We start from the raw sequence: 18,974 nt of genomic DNA, 5'->3' as shown, positions 1-18,974 counted from the left end.
TGACGCCGTACGACCCGCCCCCTTAGGAAGGAGGCGGTTCGCCGGCCAGAGCGACGTCGCAGGGCAGGTAAGTGCGTGTAAAGCTGTCGTAGCGATAATGTTCGCTACGGCAACTATCACAACATATCGCTGCTGCGACGGGGGCGGGGACTATCGCGCTCGGCATCGCAAGCATCGGCTTGCAATGTCGTAGTGTGCAAAGTGCCCTTTAGGGTGAGTGTCCACGATCAGGCTTCACAGAGTTTAAGACGCAGCAATTTATCGCTGAGTACAAAATGCTGCGTTGTACAGTACACAGTGGATGGGATTTATAGAAATTCCATGCCCGTTGTTCTTCTTTTCTCCGCAGTGTAAACTGACATGCGGTGCAGCTTTCCGAGCCGCAGCATGTCAAGTTAAGCTGAACAGAGCCACCGGAGCAGCCCAACCCCTGGTCGTGGGCACAGAGGCAGCTGCGGTCTCCTGCGGAGAACATTCATGGCCCCGCAGGAGAGGACACGCTGCGACCAGGACACAGATTGTGGGCACATACTTGATTATTTGCAATTTTCATGGGAGTAATTGCCACTAAATACTCTTGTAGATTACAATGGGTGTATGAACTTATTGGTACAAGGACGTTACACCTCGCTTCTTAAAATCTTAAAGGGGTTCTCCAGGCTTGGAATAAAAATCTGAAGTTACACTATGTGACTACTGCCTGCTGATTTGTGACAGTATGTAGTGCGCGCACTGTAATGACTCGCTGTGGGTGATCATGTGACCGCTATTATATGTATGTGTGGTCACATGCCAACTAGACGTGTTTCGGCTTCTCTTCACAGAAGTGAATTTTGAGAATTTGGATGTAATCAGCCACTCTAGGCGCATGTAACCACAATTATGCAAACAGCAAGGATTACATGACCACCTGCTCGCATCGGCTATACCGGGAATCATGGCTGATTGCGCACAGCAGTCGCCAGTCACACACAGTGACTGAAGACCTCTGTCTCACACCCTGACCACCATTTTAGGGCCTGACTATGAATGTAATCACTTACCTTAAAGCTTTTAAGTGAAATTGGTGCCTGTGGGTTAATAAGAGGTGAGCCTTTGCTGCATTCCAAAATGTCACAATATCCCGTTTCTTAGGTAATTTTTGGGTGCTTTGATTGTCTTTTTCCTTGATAGTTCCCAAATACTGCAGCAGAGAAGCGGGATATTGGGATGTCACTTGGAGCAGGGGCTGATCACTGTAGGAGTCGGGGGATAAACCAGGGCCACGTTCACTCGTTCACTGCCATTTTTAGGACAGATTATTTCCTTTATCCCTTCTGGTCTTGGCTGAGTCAGTAACTCTCCTACAAAAGAAACAGATAACACTGATATTAGCAGACATTCATTATTATGTTAATCAGCCTTGGTTTTAATTAAGATATTATACAGATAGAAAGTTAAAAAGAGCTTGCAAAGCAGTTACTGGAAGTTTTACATGTGGGGACTTAAAGGGAAGATATACTAAACATGGCAGCGGAATGATACAGCGCAGGAGATAATGATATATAAAAGAGTCAGCAAAACTTGAAATCCCTGCTCAGTCTGGACTTATTAGCCAAGTAGGCGGTCTTATTCAATTCAGTAAATCCCTGCTCATTCTGGACTTGGCAGCCAAACAGGCGGTCCTATTCAATTCAGTAAATCCTGCTCATTCTGGACTTATTAGCCAAGTAGGCGGTCCTATTCAATTCAGTAAATCCCTGCTCAGTCTGGACTTATTAGCCAAGTAGGCGATCCTATTCAATTCAGTAAATTCCTGCTCAGTCTGGACTTATTAGCCAAGTAGGCAATCTTATTCAATTCAGTAAATCCCTGCTCAGTCTGGACATAGCAGCCAAATAGGCGGTCCTATTCAATTCCGTAAATCCCAGCTCAGTCTGGATTTAGCATTAAGTAGCCGGTCCTATTCAATTTAGGAAATCCCTGCTCATTCTGGACTTAGCAGCCAAGTAGGCGGTCCTATTCAGTGACTAACAGCTATCTGTGTAAGTATGCTATATAGGGAAGGCTGTCAATCATTGATAAGGACCACCCCCTTGACTGCGGGGCTCTCACAAGTAAAATATATGACAGATTTGAATATTTGAGTGCTGCACACAGTGCTGTTCCCCACCTGCATAGTGGAGCCATTGTCCGGGGTTTATGGACTAATCACAGAGCACTTGCAGGCTCATTTGCATGCTCAGTTATTTTTCTCAACTATTAAAACTTCCCTAGGCGGCACTGTGATAATATAATCTATATATATAATATATATAATAATATAATATAATATATATATATAATCTTGCTCCAAAATGACATCATTACAGTGACAACCGTCACATTGGCCGCTCGGCCATGCCCCCCACACACTGTGCCCGCTCAGCCAAGCCCCCGCACACTGTGCCCGCTCTACCACGCCCCCCGCACTGTGCCCGCTCGGCCACACCCCCGCAGACTGTGCCCGCTCAGCCACGACCCCGCACACTGTGTCCGCTCGGCCACGCCCCCGCAAACGGTGTTTTTTTTCGGCCACACCCTCCACACACTTTGCCCGCTCGGCCACGCCCTCACACACACTTTGCCCGCTCGGCCACGCCCCCCACACGCTCGGCCATGCCCCCACATGCTTTGCCCGCTTGGCCACACCCCAGCACACATTGGGCACCTATACACCTCCCCCCCCAGGACTACTCCACCTATTAGACACCTCCTCCCCAGGACTACTGCACCTATTAGACACTTCCCCCCAGGACTACTCCACTTATTAGACACCTCCCCCCAGACTAATCCACCTATTAGACACCTCCCCCCAGGACTACTCCTCCTATTATACTCCACTCCCCCCAGGACTAGTCCTCCTATTATACTCCTCTGTCCCCAGGTCTACTCCTCCAACACACACACACACTGCACAAAACATCTCTCCCCCAAAACACACCCACACAAACCGCACAACACACAACGCTGCAGACACACAGCGCTCCACAAACAACGCAACACACACAACGCAACACACAAACAACACCGCTCTCACACCCCCCCACACCCAGACAACACCCAGAACATTTACAGCACCCTACACAAACACTTGACAACTACACACAACAACATCGATATATATAACAAAAATCATACATTAACTACACAATAAATTCTAGAATACCCGATGCGTTAGAATCGGACCACCTTCTAGTATGATATAATAATGTGATTGACCTAATACACCAAAAACATCAGACTTCTACCTCCTGGTCGCTAAATGACTAGACATGGACAGATTTGGGGAAAAATAATAATCTTTACGGTGCAATAACTTTAAAAAAGAGAAATATTGTTTAAAGGTAATAGTATGACCTATTGTTTTAATCCAGTTTTTATGTTAAATATATTATTTTCTATATTACAATCTCAATTAAAAATACATCCTGAAATCTTCCACTTTTCACTCTCTAACCAGTGATCTTCTTAATAGATTGACACATCCTGAGCTTTTCAGTAGCTGTCTCAGTATCACCACAGGCATAATTACAATGAAAGGTAACCTATGTAGAGTAGATAACACAGGATCCACTATTCACAGTAGCTCATCTCCCTCCCTCCCTGTACAATGACCTCTGCACAGAATACAGAGCATGTGTAGTAAACTCTTACACAGAATCCAAAAGCAAATTAAGGCTTTCTTTTCCCTATGGTGCATGTGGCCACTGTAAAGTTTCTCTCTGAAAGTGGTTAAAGGGAATCTGTCACCAGGTTTTTTGACAACCAATATGAGAGCAGCAAAATGTAGAGACCCTGAATCCTGCAATGTTCTGCAGTTTAGATTATCTCCTGCTGATCAAATAGTGATTTTATCACTAGATGACTAGTAAACCTGCTGCTATTTAGATCTCCATATTCATGAGCTCTGTATAACCCCATCCCGACCATTGATTGGCAGCTTTCTGCCGATGCATAGCACACAGAAAGATGCACTAGTGCCAATCAGCGGTGTGGGCGGGGTTATACAAAGCTTAGCATACAGAGAACTGGTAGATCTGCAGGAGAGTAAACAGTAAAGCTGAGCGGATCCAAACTGTAAAAGTCCGGATCCGCGCGGTTGCATAGATTTCCGGGTGCACGATCCGGATCCGGCACTGGGGAAAATAATTGAAAAATAAAGAAAAAGAGAAATAAAACTAAATAAATAAAATACTTACTGAGACTCTGTGTCATGGCGGCACACTACTTCCGGGTCACGCATTCACATCCTGTACTGTGCATCGTATACACACAGCTTTTTGTGTTTTCCCCGCCCACCAGCTGTCCTCTTGTCTGTGATTGGTTACAGGCAGACGTACCCCCAGCCTGTGATAAAATTTGCCGTGCAGTCATCGCGGCTGTCATTGTCTGCACAGCCTGCGGTCATGGTCTATGGCCGCTGGCTATGTAGCAGAGCTGAAGCGGCGTGGGACCTTGTGTGGATTACGCTGGACCTGCAGGGTGTTGGGAGTTAATAAAGAGGTGAAGGTGTTTTGTACTTTATTCCAAATAAAGGATTTTTCTGTAACTGTGTTTATTTACTGTAATTTACAGGTTAGTGTGATGCAGGTATCTCAGACGCCTGTGCTATCACTAACCTAGGGTTTAGTAGCAGCTGTGCGCTGCTATTAACTGCTTATTACCCTGATTGCCACCGCTCCAGGGCAATCGAACAGAGCCAGTATTGCATCGGGATTGTCACATCTAATAGATGCGGCAATAACGGGCAGTTGTGGGCTGAGATTACCAGGGGATGAAAATTAGCGGGGACCACACGTCAGGTTTTTTTTTTAATTACCTATTTAATTAATAATAATAATAAAAAAAAAAAAAAAAAAGCCGTATCACCGACACAGCCGCGCACACTTCTGACAGGAGCGTGCATGTGTTTCTGTGTACATGCACGCTCATGCTCATAGAGCGCAGGTTGTGGCGGCTGATGTCATGTCAAACTTGTACGAGTCTGACAGCGCATCACCGGCACAGCCGCACACTTCTGACAGGAGTGTGCATGTATTTCTGTGTACATGCACGCTTATGCTCAGAGAGCGCAGGCTGTGTCAGCTGATGTCATGTCAGACTTCTATGAGTCTGACAGTGCATCACCGGCACAGCCGCACACTTCTGACAGGAGCGTGCATGTGTTTCTGAAAGACATGTACATTCACCATACTGACCCGCATACACTTGCACTGCTTTCCCTGCCGTCCTGACGCCGGTAATTGGTTGCAGTCAGCTGACATGCTGCCACTCAGGGTGGGGGCGCGTCTAACTACAACCAATTACATGTGCCGGTGGGCGAGCAAAACAGTGAATATTGAATTTTCGGCTCCAGAAGGGAAAAGCGTGACCCGGAAGGAGTTTGCTGCCATGACAGAGCCTCGGTGAGTACACCGTGCGCGCTCCTATCCTCTGTATCCCTTTCACAAACATTTTTAATCTCGGGATTCTTGTCCCCATAGACTTATATGGGCACCGGAATCCGGAGCGGATATGGATATTTTTTCAATCCGACAGGGATCCACCGGTCCCGGAGTTTGGCGGATTCGATCAGCCCTAGTAAACAGTGCTTTTATCAAAACTAAAGCAAGCAGCCCAGTAAGTGATACATCGCTGGAATCAGGATCTTTGTCCCATCATTATGCTGCTCTCAGATGGGGTAGCAAAAACATGGTGAGATTTTTCTCTTAACAGCAATTCAGCCACAGGAAATAGAAAATAATCTACAATCATCATCAACTTTATTAGTTACAAAAAAATATATAGGCGACGCACTGACTTCAAGATCATTATGGCAGCACTGCCAATAATTTTCATAATCCTCCATTTGAGGCTATTTTTTCACTAAACGCTGTTACATCAGAGAAATGCAGAAACTTTCCACTTAACATTCATCTTGTGTTACAGAATCAGATAATTCCCTCTAGAGATTTGATCCAAGGCTGTAACTAATACCATGTTAGGACACTTCTACATGATGTTTACCGAGACTAATGGGCGATCACTATTGTATTTCTCGTGGTGGTTATTTGCTGAGCAATTTCAGCATTAGCAGGGGACATTATAGAAATGGGTGACAATATTCCGAGGAATGTACCAGTATGCTAACAAGGTACACTATTGCTCCAGAACTAGCTTACAAGTCAAGCATGAGTTGACCATTGACCTGTGAGACCCTACATTTAAGGCCACGTCTCACTAAGCGACATTGCTAGCGACATCGCTGGTAAGTCACGGTTTTCGTGAAGCAACAGCGATCTCGCTAGCGATCTCGTTATGTGTAACACCTTCCAGTGATCAGGCCCCTGCTGTGAGGTCGCCGGTCGTTTCTGAACGTCCTGGACCATTTTCTTCAAAGGCAATGTCCTGCTGGGCAGGATGCATCGCTGTGTTTGACGCTGTGTGACAGGGTCCCAGTGACAGCAGAGATCTTTATACAGGTCGCTACTGCGACCTGCATCAGTACTGAGTCGTTGGTAAGGTCTGACTGTGTGACATCTCACCTGCGACCTCCCAGCGACTTATCAGGTCGCGTCATTTTCGGGATCACTGGTAAGTCGCTAAATGTGACGGGGGCTTAAGATCAAATGGATGCAATGCACTGTTAACCCTTGTCTGGTACCATGGGGTCAATGCGACCCCATGTACACTGGTACATTTTCATGGTACCATACAGTGATCCAGTGAGAGTCCCAGATGTTAGACTCTGTCCTGCTGTATTCTTTCCCCCAGTTCAACAGAGTCTCGCAGGCCTTAAAGGCTAATACCCATCTCCAAGATCGTATCCTAATATGTAAGAGGTGTAATAATAATAATATTAGCAAATACCTGCAATTAGAAATGTGGTATAGCTCTTCTGATTCACTATGTCGCTTACCTCAAGTTCAGGGCATTGCAGGACCTTAGGTATCCATGGTTACGACCACACATATAGTCACAGTTAGTGGCTCATGGTCATAACCATGGATACCTAAGGTCCTGCAATGTCCTGCACTTAAGGTAAGAGACATGGTTATATAAGAAAAATTTACTACATTTCTAATAGAAGATATTTGCTAATATTATTATTATTATTATTACTACCCCTACTACATATTTGGATAGGATCTTGTAAATGGGAATACCCCTTTAAGACTTGAAAAGCTGGCAAGTGTTGATAGTCACGTCACTGCGATGTTACCGTATTAGCTTTGCAGCACAGGCAGTGCGGGAGCCATGACTGTAGGCGCTAGATGGCTCTGTAATGAGACCCATTGTGTCAGTGGAAACTGCAGGCACTACAGACTATGGACAAGCATGGACAATTTCATCTGCTTCTGAGACAGGACGGGTTCTGTAATGGGAACCACTATTTATCATGGCAAATGTGTCACCTTGTATTCAGGCAGCATATGGCACTATGTATGCAAGGTACGGTTCCATGTGGGCACTATATGGCACTATGTAGTCATTATAGTAGTTTGTCATAGTTTCCAGTCTAGTGGCAGTCATTACAGGTTTGTCATTATGTAGTTATGTATTTAATACTATCCAATTGGGCAACATATGTGTAGATCTGTCTAGAAACTGGGTGAACAATCACACATTTAAGAAACACAAATAATATTCTACTGATGACTTATCAGAATTAGCCGCACACTTTACAGTTTGAATATTCCCTGAAAACATAAAACGTAGGATGTAAAAATGGAAAAAAACCCTCATCTCCATTCTCACATGGTCCGCTGTTCCTGCGTGCCACCGTCTAGTCCACTGCGCCTCTTCTTTCGCATTCGGCCATCGCGCCCATTCTCTCCAATGTCTTCATTCCAGGACAGCTCTTTCATGTCGTTAAGCCTCTAAGGTCACTGTGTGTCGTGACTTGTCGCTCAGGTGGCTACATGGCATGCAGTGCCTTCCATGGCTTAGTCAACCCGACAGACCCGCCCTGCAGTGATTTCACTGGAAAGAATGGGCGTATTCTTTGCACTTGTGTGAAGATGAGCATCCTATGCTTGACTGACCCCTCCGGGAGGCGGCAGGGAACTTGATCCCCCCTCTACTGTTCTGCTACTATTAAATCATTCCCATTCTTAGAAAAAGCAATTCTGCTGACAATGCAATTTCCAAAATTCCTATTTATGTGGTTCCAAAGCAAAGCTTTAATTTATTATCAATAAGGTTTGTCTACACATATAAGGCTATGTGCACACGCTGCGTTTTTTTGACGCTGCGTTTTTGTGCGTTTTTGGCCGCTAAAAACGCACAAAAACGCACCTGCGTCGAAAAAACGCGGCAAAAAACGCACGCGTTTTGCCGCGATTTGGTGCGTTTTTTTGCTGCGTTTTGCTGCGTTTTTGCTCACTGCGTCCTTATGCGTTTTTTATCAGTGAACAAAAAAAAAAGGTCTGATGTCATTTCCTTCTTCAATGTGTTCTTCATTCTCCACTAGTGTATGCAGAAGAGCAGACAGCTGCAGAACTACAAGGCTCAGCATCCTCGATCCAATAGTGTATGCAGGACAGCAGACAGCAGCTGTCGAACTACAAGGCTCAGCATCCTCCATCCAATAGTGTATGCAGGAGAGCAGACAGCAGCTGTCGAACTACAAGGCTCAGCATCCTCCTTCCAGGACTGTATGCAGGATTTCTTTGCCCCCCAAAAAAAAAAAATGACGTGGGCTTCGCCATATTTTTGTATGCTAGCCGGGTACAGCAGGCAGGTACGGGCTGCCCCCAACCCCCAGCTGCCTATTTGTACCCGGCTGGGAACCAAAAATATAGGGAAGCCCTTTTTTTTTAAATTATTTCATGAATTTCATGAAATAATTTAAAAAAAAAAATGACGTGAGCTTCGCCCCATTTTTGAGTCCAGCCGGGTACAACTAGGCAGCTGGGGATTGGAATCCACAGTGCAGGGTGCCCATGCTTTCTGGGCACCCCCGCTGTGAATTGCAGTCCCGCAGCCACCCCAGAAAATGGCGCTTTCATAGAAGCGCCATCTTCTGGCGCTGTATCCAACTCTTCCGGCTGCCCTGATGCCGGGTGGCTAGCCAGGTAATAATGGAGTTAGGGCTAGCTGTATATTATCAGCTAGCCCTAAGCCCGAAATTCATGGTGTCACGCCAATATTAGACATGGCCACCATGAATTTCTAGTAAAGATAAAAAAAAAAACACAACTCAGAAAAATATTTTTATTAGAAATAAAACACAACACAATTAGTGACTCCATCTTTATTGAAATAAACCCCCCTCCGCAGTAATCCTGGGTCAGGGTCCCGCGCCGTCCAATCAGGATCCAATATCATCTGATCGGTTTTCTGGAAAGCATACCGATCAGATGATCTGTCAGGTTCAAGGATGTGAATCCCATCATACATCAGCTGATTGTATAAAAGCCGATTATACAATCAGCAGATGCATCAGTAGAAAAAAAAAAAAAATAATACTCACTTATGTGCTGAATTACCGGCAGCTCCCGGAGCGATGGGGCGGGAGTCTGATCCTGTCCGATCGCTGCAGCAGCTGCCGGTAATCAGGGATGAAGTCTCCTGACGCATCCGCTGATACCGGCCGGGCGCCCGCGTCAGCCCGAGACTCGATCAGCTGATGCGTCAGGTGACTGCATCAGGTGATCCATCGCCAGGTCCTGCAAGCAAGGTCCTGCCCCGGGGAGACTGCACACAGCCGGAGCGGGAGCGGCGATACCGTGACAGGAGCTGGGAGCGGGCATGGCACCGCGAGGCTGCAGACAGGTGAGTATAACTTTTTTTTTTTTATTCTACTGTTAACTTTTGTTTTTGCAGCCGCTTCCACCTCCTGCCCAGACATGGCGCCGCACGGCAGCAGACATGCACAGGACGGGAGGTGGACGCAGCGGTGACGGTACCGGGAGGATTCATGCTTCTGTCTATACTGACAGAAGGAATCCTCTTCCTGTACACGTCACTTTACTACCCACCTCCTGCGCTTATAGCTGCGTTTTTGGTCTTAGAAACGCACCAAAACGCAGCTATTTGCGTTTCTCATTGCGTCTTTAAACATCCCATTGAACTCAATGGATGAAAAGCGCAGTGAAAAACGCGGGAATAATTGACATGCTGCGTTTTTGTGGTCACCACAAAAACGCAGCTGAAAAAAAACGCTGTGTGGGGACAGCAAAAATGAAAACTCATAGACTTTGCTGGGGAAGCAAAGTCATGCAGTTTTGAGGCCAAAAACGCACCCGAAAAACGCGCAAAAACGCCGAGAAAAACGCACCGTGTGCACATAGCCTAACTGTGCGTTGTATTTACTGCCATATTGTAACCTATGTTAGCGCCTCTAGACGACATTCAAGAACGATGAGGCGTCAAATCAACAGAGCAAATCAAAGCCAACAGCAAGGGGGCCTGCTGCAAAAAGAAAATGGAAGGGGGATATTATATTTTTACACCAGATGTCACCATTATGTCAAACATTCTTTACAAGATAAATAGGAGACAATATACATCTTTGTGATACCTGCACATGACATTGCTGGAGCATAAGTGGACTTGTTTTTCGTCCTACATTATCCTCATGATATTACGTTATCAAGCCTAGCATACAACTAGAAGCTGCTACTTTATGAAAATTGCGTCATATGACACTTTCCAAAACCAAGAAGTACAAGTACTGCTATCTATACATATAAAACAAGGCTAAACACTAGGGCTGAGCGGACCCAAACTGTTATATATATATATACCTTTGCTATTACCCCAATTGCCACCGCACCAGGGCAATCCAGGAAGATCCAGTAAAGCACCGGGTTGTCACATCTAATGGATGCGGCAATACCGGGCGGCTGCAGGCTGACAATACCAGCCCCCAGATGGCTTTATCTTGGCTGGGTATCAAAATTGGGGGTGAACGCAAGTCGTTCTTTGTTGTTTTTTTTTTTTAATTATCTATTTAAATAAATACATTTTTTTAAAAAAACGCCGCATTCGGTTTCTCCTAGGCCGGAGTCACTCTTGCGCGGGACTTGCATGAGTCTCACATCGCATCAACCGGAACAGCCATACACTCTCCTAACAGGAGCAGGTCAGCCATTGTATTTCTATGTACCTGCATGCTCATGTTTGGAGAGCGGCAGGCCGTGTCGGGTGATGTCATGCCAGACTCGCATGAGTCTCACATCGCATCACCCGGCACAACCGCACACTCTTCTGACAGGAGCGGGTCGGCAGCATGTTTTTCTATGTACCTGCACGCTCCTGTAAGGAGAGTGTGTGGCTGCTGGGTGATGTCATGCCAGACTCGCATGAGTCTCGCATTGCACCACCCGGCACAGCCGCACACTCTTCTGACAGGAGTGGGTCGGCAGCATGTGTTTCTATGTACCTGTACACTCCTGTCAAAAGAGTGTGCACCTGTCGGGTGATGTGATGCGAGTCCCTCACACGTGTGACTTTGGACTTATTTTGATATACAGCACAGATAAAACCCAACAGCTGGGGGCATATTCTGTGCTGGCATCAGAATATGGGGAACCTGCACCGATTGTTTTATTTATTAATTTATTTTTATACTACCATACTTTCCTGCAGACACTTGCACTGCTTTCCCCCCACCGGCCGTCCTGGTGCTTGTGATTGGTTGCAGTCAGCTGACACGCTACCACTCACTGTGGGGGCGTGTCTAACTGCAACCAATTACATGGGCTGGTGGACAGGGAAAGCAGTGAATAGTCAATTGTCGGCTCCGGAAGGGAAAGCGTGACCGGAAGGAGTTTGCCGCCATGACACAGCCTTGGTGAGTACACCGCGTGTGCTCCCACCCCTCTATCCCTTCCACCAACATTTTTAATCCTCGGATTCTGGTCCCCATAGATTTATATGGGTACCGGATTCTGGAATGGATCGTTTTTTTAAAAAAAAATTAGCAAGGACCCGCCTCCCGTTTTTTTGCGAGTTCGACCAGCTCTATTAAACACCCTTTAGTGCCACATTAGAGCCGTTAAAGGGTGCAAGCTTACATATACAGGGGTTTGGGACATTATATTTGTGTTGCCTATCTATCTATCTTTCTACCTATCCAGCTATCTATATTTCTAGCTTTTGAATCTATGTAAAACTCCATGTTAAAAACGCAAGTCCGTGTGTGGTCCATGTGCCACGCGTTTTTCTCGCACCCATTGACTTGTATTGCCGAGATACGGAGCCACTCACAGCAGAAGTTTTCAGAAAACTATAAAACTAGCAGATTTTTTTTTCGCATTGCAAGCGCACATTTTATACGCACATCTGACTGAACTCTAAGAGGTACTTTACACGCTGCGACATCGCTGCCGATATAACGTCAGGGTCACGTCATTAGTGACGCACATCCGGCGCTGGTAGCGACATCGCAGCGTGTAAAACAAATGAGCGACGATCAACGAGCGCAAAAACGTGCAAAATCGTTGCTCGTTGACACGTCGTTCATTTCCATAATATCGGTGCTGCTGCAGGTACGATGTTGTTTGTCGTTCCTGCGGCAGAACAAATCGCTATGTGTGACGCCGCTGGAACGACAAACATCTCCTTACCTGCCTCCACCGGAAAAGGAGGAAGGAAGGAGGTGGGCGGGATGTTCCGGCCGCGCATCTCCTCTCCTCCCTTTCTATTGGGCGGCGGTTCAGCGACGCTGCTGTGACGTCGCTGTGACGCTAAACGAACTGCCCCCTTAGAAAAGAGGCGGTTCGCCGGTCACAGCGACGTCGCAGAGCAGGTATGTGCGTGTGACGCTGCCGTAGCGATAATGTTCGCTACAGCAGCGATCACCACATATCGGCCGTGCGACGGGGGCGGGTGCTATTGCGCTGGACATCGCTAGCAATTGCTAGCGATGTTGCAGCGTGTAAAGCCCGCCTAAGAGCAAGGCTTAAAATAAATCTGTGAGGTCACAAAGGAACCCAAGGTAACTTCTAAGGAACAAAAGACCTCTTTCACATTAGCTGATGTTAATTTTCATGCAGAATGAAACACACTGCATTTGGCTGGCAATTGTTTTTGTATATATGTTATATATATACTTTATATTCTACATGTTTTCGATATGTCTCTATATCCTCTTTTATTTATTTCATAGAGTAAGCGCAATAATATATTTCTCCGGTCTTAAATGTTCTCCTAATTTTGTTCTGACTTTAAAACTACAATAAAAATGATATTTTTGTAAAAAATATGCATTACGGCATAAACATTACATACCATTTTTAAAACATGGTCGTGGAACAATGAATTCTGAACATTATAAGCAAATTCTAAAAGGAAAATATCAGAATATTTATCCATGAGTTACGGTAAATCTCAAAACAACATGCATGGGTCATGCAGCAAAGCCACAAACCACATAAGTTGTAATACAAATGCATAGTAAAAGAAAAATAAAAAGTTTTGGAATAGCCAAGTTAAAGCCCTGACTTTAATCCTTTAGAAACGCTGTTGAAGGACCTGAAGACAGCAGATCATGGGAGAAAACCCACCAACATAACAGAGATCAGGTTGGCTTGTAGGGAAGAAGAGGCTAAAATTTCTCCAAGCCGATGTGCATGACTAATCAACAGCTACTGGAAACGTTTAGACGCAGTTATTGCTGCCCAATATGTTTACCAAGTACTGACAACTAAGGGTCACATACTTTTGCCACTCACAGACATGATATTGGATTATTTTCCTTCGTAAGAAAAAATGACTGTCATACTTTTTACTCATTCTTTCTCTTTATCTACTTTTGGGAAAATTCTGAAGAGTTCACAACATTCAAGAATCAATACATGTGTAAGTGCCCCCCAAATTTTGGGGGGTACATGTAGAAAATAAAAGCAGAAAATGCAAAACAAATATTATAGGGAAACATCAATTCGTTTTTAGTCCCCATACTTTGGTGTTCCCCATCTGGCCCATACTTTGGTGTTCCCCATCTGGCCCATACTTTGGTGTTCCCCATCTGGCCCACACTTGGGTGTCCCCCATCTGGACCTTGTCTTTATGCCAGTGGTTGTAATGTGCCACCCCTGCAGTACACATGACTAATGAAGCCTATCACTGGCACATGACCACTGAGACCTGGAATATTACATTTTTATGCCTAAGAGGATCCCAGAGGTCACCTTACACATGGGTTCATAAAATCTATTTATTACCATTTATACAATGCCGTGGTGCACTTCATGAGTATGACTTTCATACATTTTGCTTAAAAACATCCAATCGACTTCCGGTTCCGGCGCTGTGATGTCAGGACGCGGGAGACAGAGCTCTGCACGTTCCTCAGCCCCACACACCGACTACAGGAGCCCCACAGCCGGGGGAGGAGGCGGAGAAGGGGAGGCGACCGTGCATGGAGCGGTACCTCCTCCGGAGCAGCGGCAGACAGCTGGAGCAGGGTGCTGCAGAGAAAGCAGTGCACATGGAGCGCAAAATGGCGGCCGCGGGCCGCGGCGGTGTGCAGGGAGGTGAGCGGGGACGGATGGAGGAGGGGGAGCAGCTGAGAGAGCAGCAAAGAGCTCGGCAACACGTGCAACAGGCAGCCGAGCAGCACGAACAGCAGGCAGCCGAGCAGCACGAGCAGCAGACAGCCCAGCAACTCCAGCAGCAGACAGCCCAGCAACTCCAGCAGCAGACAGCCCAGCAGCAGACAGCCCAGCAGCAGACAGCCCAGCAGCACCAGCAGCAGACAGCCCAGCAGCACCAGCAGCAGACAGCCCAGCAGCACCAGCAGCAGACAGCCCAGCAGCAGACAGCCCAGCAGCAGACAGCCCAGCAGCAGACAGCCCAGCAGCACGAGCAGTTCCCAGGCCTGCAAATTGATTATGACCTTCTGGCTGGAGCAGTGGCAGTGCACCTGGCAGACAAGATCAAAGACTCTCTAGAGGCTATGGTGGGGGCAGTGCTAGCACCCTTAAAGAAACAGATCGCACAGCAGGGAGCCAGGATGTCAGAGATGGAGCAAAGAATCTCTGACACAGAGCACGAGGTGGCAGCATTAAAGGGGCAGCTGCAGGAGATGGTGGAGGGATCCCAGGCCATGAGAGACAAACTAGAGGATCTGGAAAACCGCTCCAGAAGAAGCAATTTAAGGCTGGTGGGTTTGCCGGAATCTATAAGCATGCGGCAATTGGACAACATATGTGAAGCAGAGCTCCCCAAGGCTCTAGGTCTAACGCACAAATGCAGGGTGGAAAGAGCGCACAGAGTGGGCCCTGTAAGAGAGCGTCCAGGCACAAGAGGAACAAGTGGGAAGGAAGACAGCACGGGAGTGACGGGACCACCCAGGCCGCACCAAGTGATAATAAAATACTTGGAATACAAAGACAGAGAAGAGATACTGCGAGCGTTTAGAGGAAGGAGGACCCCACTGTCTCTACAAGGGCATAAGGTGCTGATCTTCGGTGACTACTCGGCGGAGGTTACACACAAAAGGAAAGCCTTTAGTAAGATTTGTACCGCGCTGTATCGTAAAGGCATAAAATTCCAACTGCTGTATCCTGCAATACTGAGAGTAACAAGACGTGATGGATCCCTTTTTGCGACGAAAGACTTGAGTGAGGCGGAGAGATGGATGGAGAAGATGGAGAACAGAAACCAGACGGAGGACTTCCTGGAGAGGCAACATACTCGGCAAGGAAGAGAGGAGGAGAGCCGGGCATCGGGCCGGAACGACTGGATGGAGGGGAAGGAGATACATGCAGGAAGTCCAAAAGCAAGGAGGTCGCCGTCGCGTTGGCCTGGAGGCCAGAAGAGGGGAGCGCCATGAGAGAGGCTGCAGGGAGAAGAATCGATATTTTTGAACTGAACTGAGGGGCCCAAGAGAGAGGGGACTGATGAAATGCAGGGGATGAGTAACATCTACTGTTTATTATTGCATCTTTACTTTCTGCTTCCGCTTCCTACTTCCTCTTCCGCCTCCCCTTCCGCTTCCTGCTTCCCCTTTCACTACCTCTTTCGCTTCATACTTCCTCTTCCATCTCATACTGCCTCTTCCACTTCTCTTGCACTTCCTTTACCATCCCATCTACCTCTTCCTACTTCTTTTTCCACTTCCTCTTCTAATTCCTACTTCTACTTCCTCTTCCACCTCCTACTTCCACTTCCTCTTCCACTTCCTACTTACTTCCACTTCCTACTTTCACCTCTTGTCCCACTTCCTCTTTCACTTCTTACTTCCTTTTCCACTTTTACTTCCTCTTTTACTTCCTTTTCCACTTCCTACTTCCTCTTTCACTTCCTTTTCCACTTCCTACTTCCTCTTCCACTTCCTACTTCCACTTCCTCTTCCTCTTCCACTTCCTACTTCCTCTTCCTTTTCCACTTCCTACTTCCTATTTCCTTTTCCACTTCCTCTTCCACTTCCTACTTCCTCTTCCACTTCCTTTTCAACTTCCTACTTCCTCTTCCACTTCCTACTTCCTCTTTCACTTCCTTTTCCACTTCCTACTTCCACTTCCTTTTCAACTTCCTACTTCCTCTTCCACTTCCTTTTCCTCTTCCACTTCCTTTTCCACTTCCTACTTCCTTTTCCACTTCCTACTTCCTTTTCCACTTCCTCTTCCACTTCCTTTTCCACTTCCTACTTCCTCTTCCTTTTTTTTCCCTCTTGTAGTCTTTTCCTTTCTTTTCTCTTCAGTTCCCCTCGCCTCTTCAATCTATATGGACCAAGGTGCCCTGCCCCATCGGGGCTGTAGGGGACCCTAACATCTATGGGGGACCGGGTTTCTCTCTTTTTAGTATCTACTGATAAATCCCTCTTCTGGTAGCCAGGTCACTTATGCTGATGGGAGGTGAAGTGAAATTGAGACCAGAGGTAACAAATAATAGGTATGGGCAATGAGGGAGGGGGTATTGTATGCTGGCACGGCTATTGACCAGGAAGGCCTTGCTCTGGTGTGTTAGATAACAGAACAATGGGGGACAGGCCATATGTAAATGTTAATTAGGGGGCTGAGAGGGGATTGCGGAGCCAGGAGCATCACAGAAAAAATGGAAGTGACGAGACGATTGATTGTAAAGGGGGGGACAGTTGAGGGGTTGTTAGTTGACCATAGATTTAGGTTGAATAGTTGGGTTCAGGGAAAGCAACGCTATAAGAACACCGAAAGAAAACTGAGGGCAGTTGGGGAGGTAGCCAACAGGTTTATAGTTAATGCCAAGAAGAGGACACAAGGTTGCGCCCAGGCAATACATAGTTGTCAGTACGCAGCGGAGTTAAGGCAGGGAAAAGACCAGGGAAAGGCGCCAAGACACACACAAGTTAGAACATATAGCGACATAAATGTCCCGAGATGTTGGGATAATGGTTAAATTAGTCACTTGGAACGTAAAAGGTTTGAAGTCTCCACATAAGCGCATGATGATATTACGACACCTTAAAAGACTGAAGGTAGATATCGCACTACTGCAGGAGACCCACCTGCAAAAAGGGGATTTTTTTTTCGTATGCAAAAATTATGGGTGGGGGCGGTAGTCGGGTCAGGATCCCAGGGAAGGAAGGCAGGGGTAATGATCTTAATAAACAAACACTTTACTCACGAAATAGTGTCCCAAGACAGTGATGATGGTGGGAGGTACATACATATCAAATTAACTAGCCCGCAGGGAGAGTTTAGCATACACAATATATACGCCCCCAATACCGAACAAAAAGCCTTCTTTGACTTTATCACCAACAAATTGGGAGTGGATGTAGACCCAAATAAGATAGTGGGGGGAGATTTTAATGCAGTAGTTTCGAAAGAGGAGGATAGGAGGTATGGCAAGGAACACGGTAGGCAGAGTAGGAATACAAAGGGTTTGATGGCCAAATTACTGGAAGACACAAATCTGCAGGACAGTTGGAGAACGCAACACCCATATGAACGTGAATTTACACACTACTCACACCCACACGAAGCATGGTCAAGGATTGACTTTATGTTAGTAGACCAAAGACTCTGGCACAGGGTCAAGGATGTAGACATAGAGAACATGGTTATATCCGACCACAGCCCGGTGACCTTAGACTTAAATGACAGAATACAGAGGGGCTCGGATTATATATGGAGATTTCCATCATTCTTACTCAGAGATAAAGATTTTATTAAAACATTAAAGGAGTGGTGGGAGGAATATTGCGACACTAACAGCGGGCACGAGGAAGAGGCAATGCTATTCTGGGAAACAGCGAAAGTAGTATTAAGGGGGAGACTGATGGGGCATGTAGCCAAAATCAGGAAACAGACGCAAAAACATTACCAGGAGGCAAGCACTAGTTTGAGAGAGAAATACACAAGGTACCTAGAAAACAAATCCCGAAAAGCAAAAGAAGAGTGGAAGGAAGCAAAACAAGAGTTTGACATGTGGGTAGGAAAACGAGAAGAACTAGTAAGGTCTCAGCAGGAGGTTGACTTGCACCGATTTGGCAATAAGGCAGGTAAACTGCTGGCTAACCTGGCAAAGGGAAGACGACCGTTGACGTTAATAGCTAGTATGACAAGACAGGATGGGACCAAATCGACGAATCCGCAGGAGATCAACCAGATCTTGGGGGAATACTATGCCAAACTATATAGTAAAGGGGATGAAAATAGAGAAGGAGGGAGGGAGTGGCTAAAGACATTAGGACTTACACAAATAACCGAAGACGAACTGACTAGACTGAACGCGGACATCACAATAGAGGAAGTGCAAACAACAATAGGAGAACTGAGTATACATAAAGCACCGGGGCCTGACGGGTTCAATGGGGAATTCTATAAAGTACTAAAGGAGGAAATATCACCAACGCTGACACGTATGTTTAATAAAATGTTAGGGGGTACGGGAATGTCTAGCCACCTTAACACTGCATATATAAAACTTTTACCCAAAGGAGACAAAAATTTGGACAATCCAACGAATTATAGACCAATCTCACTAATCAACCAAGACCTTAAACTAGTGGCCAAATTGATGGCCAATCGATTGGC

The 18,974-nt window shown here is 46.3% G+C and overlaps 1 protein-coding gene across 1 annotated transcript in view; it reads right to left on the bottom strand.

Annotated features, from left to right (window-relative positions):
- MFHAS1 (multifunctional ROCO family signaling regulator 1) overlaps positions 1-18,974 on the bottom strand; it is a 120,108-nt gene that overhangs the window by 13,036 nt on the left and 88,098 nt on the right. Inside the window, exon 2 of the mRNA XM_075352459.1 lies at positions 1,044-1,343. Within this exon, the coding sequence (XP_075208574.1) occupies positions 1,213-1,343 (131 nt within the window). The 3' untranslated portion in view covers positions 1,044-1,212. The remainder of the gene's footprint in view (positions 1-1,043; positions 1,344-18,974) is intronic.

This window comes from Anomaloglossus baeobatrachus, chromosome 1 (assembly GCF_048569485.1).
Source record: "Anomaloglossus baeobatrachus isolate aAnoBae1 chromosome 1, aAnoBae1.hap1, whole genome shotgun sequence".
NCBI classification, from domain to species: Eukaryota; Metazoa; Chordata; class Amphibia; order Anura; family Aromobatidae; genus Anomaloglossus; species Anomaloglossus baeobatrachus.
Note: the sequence above shows the minus strand (reverse complement) of the source record. Positions and strands in the feature narration are given on the sequence as shown.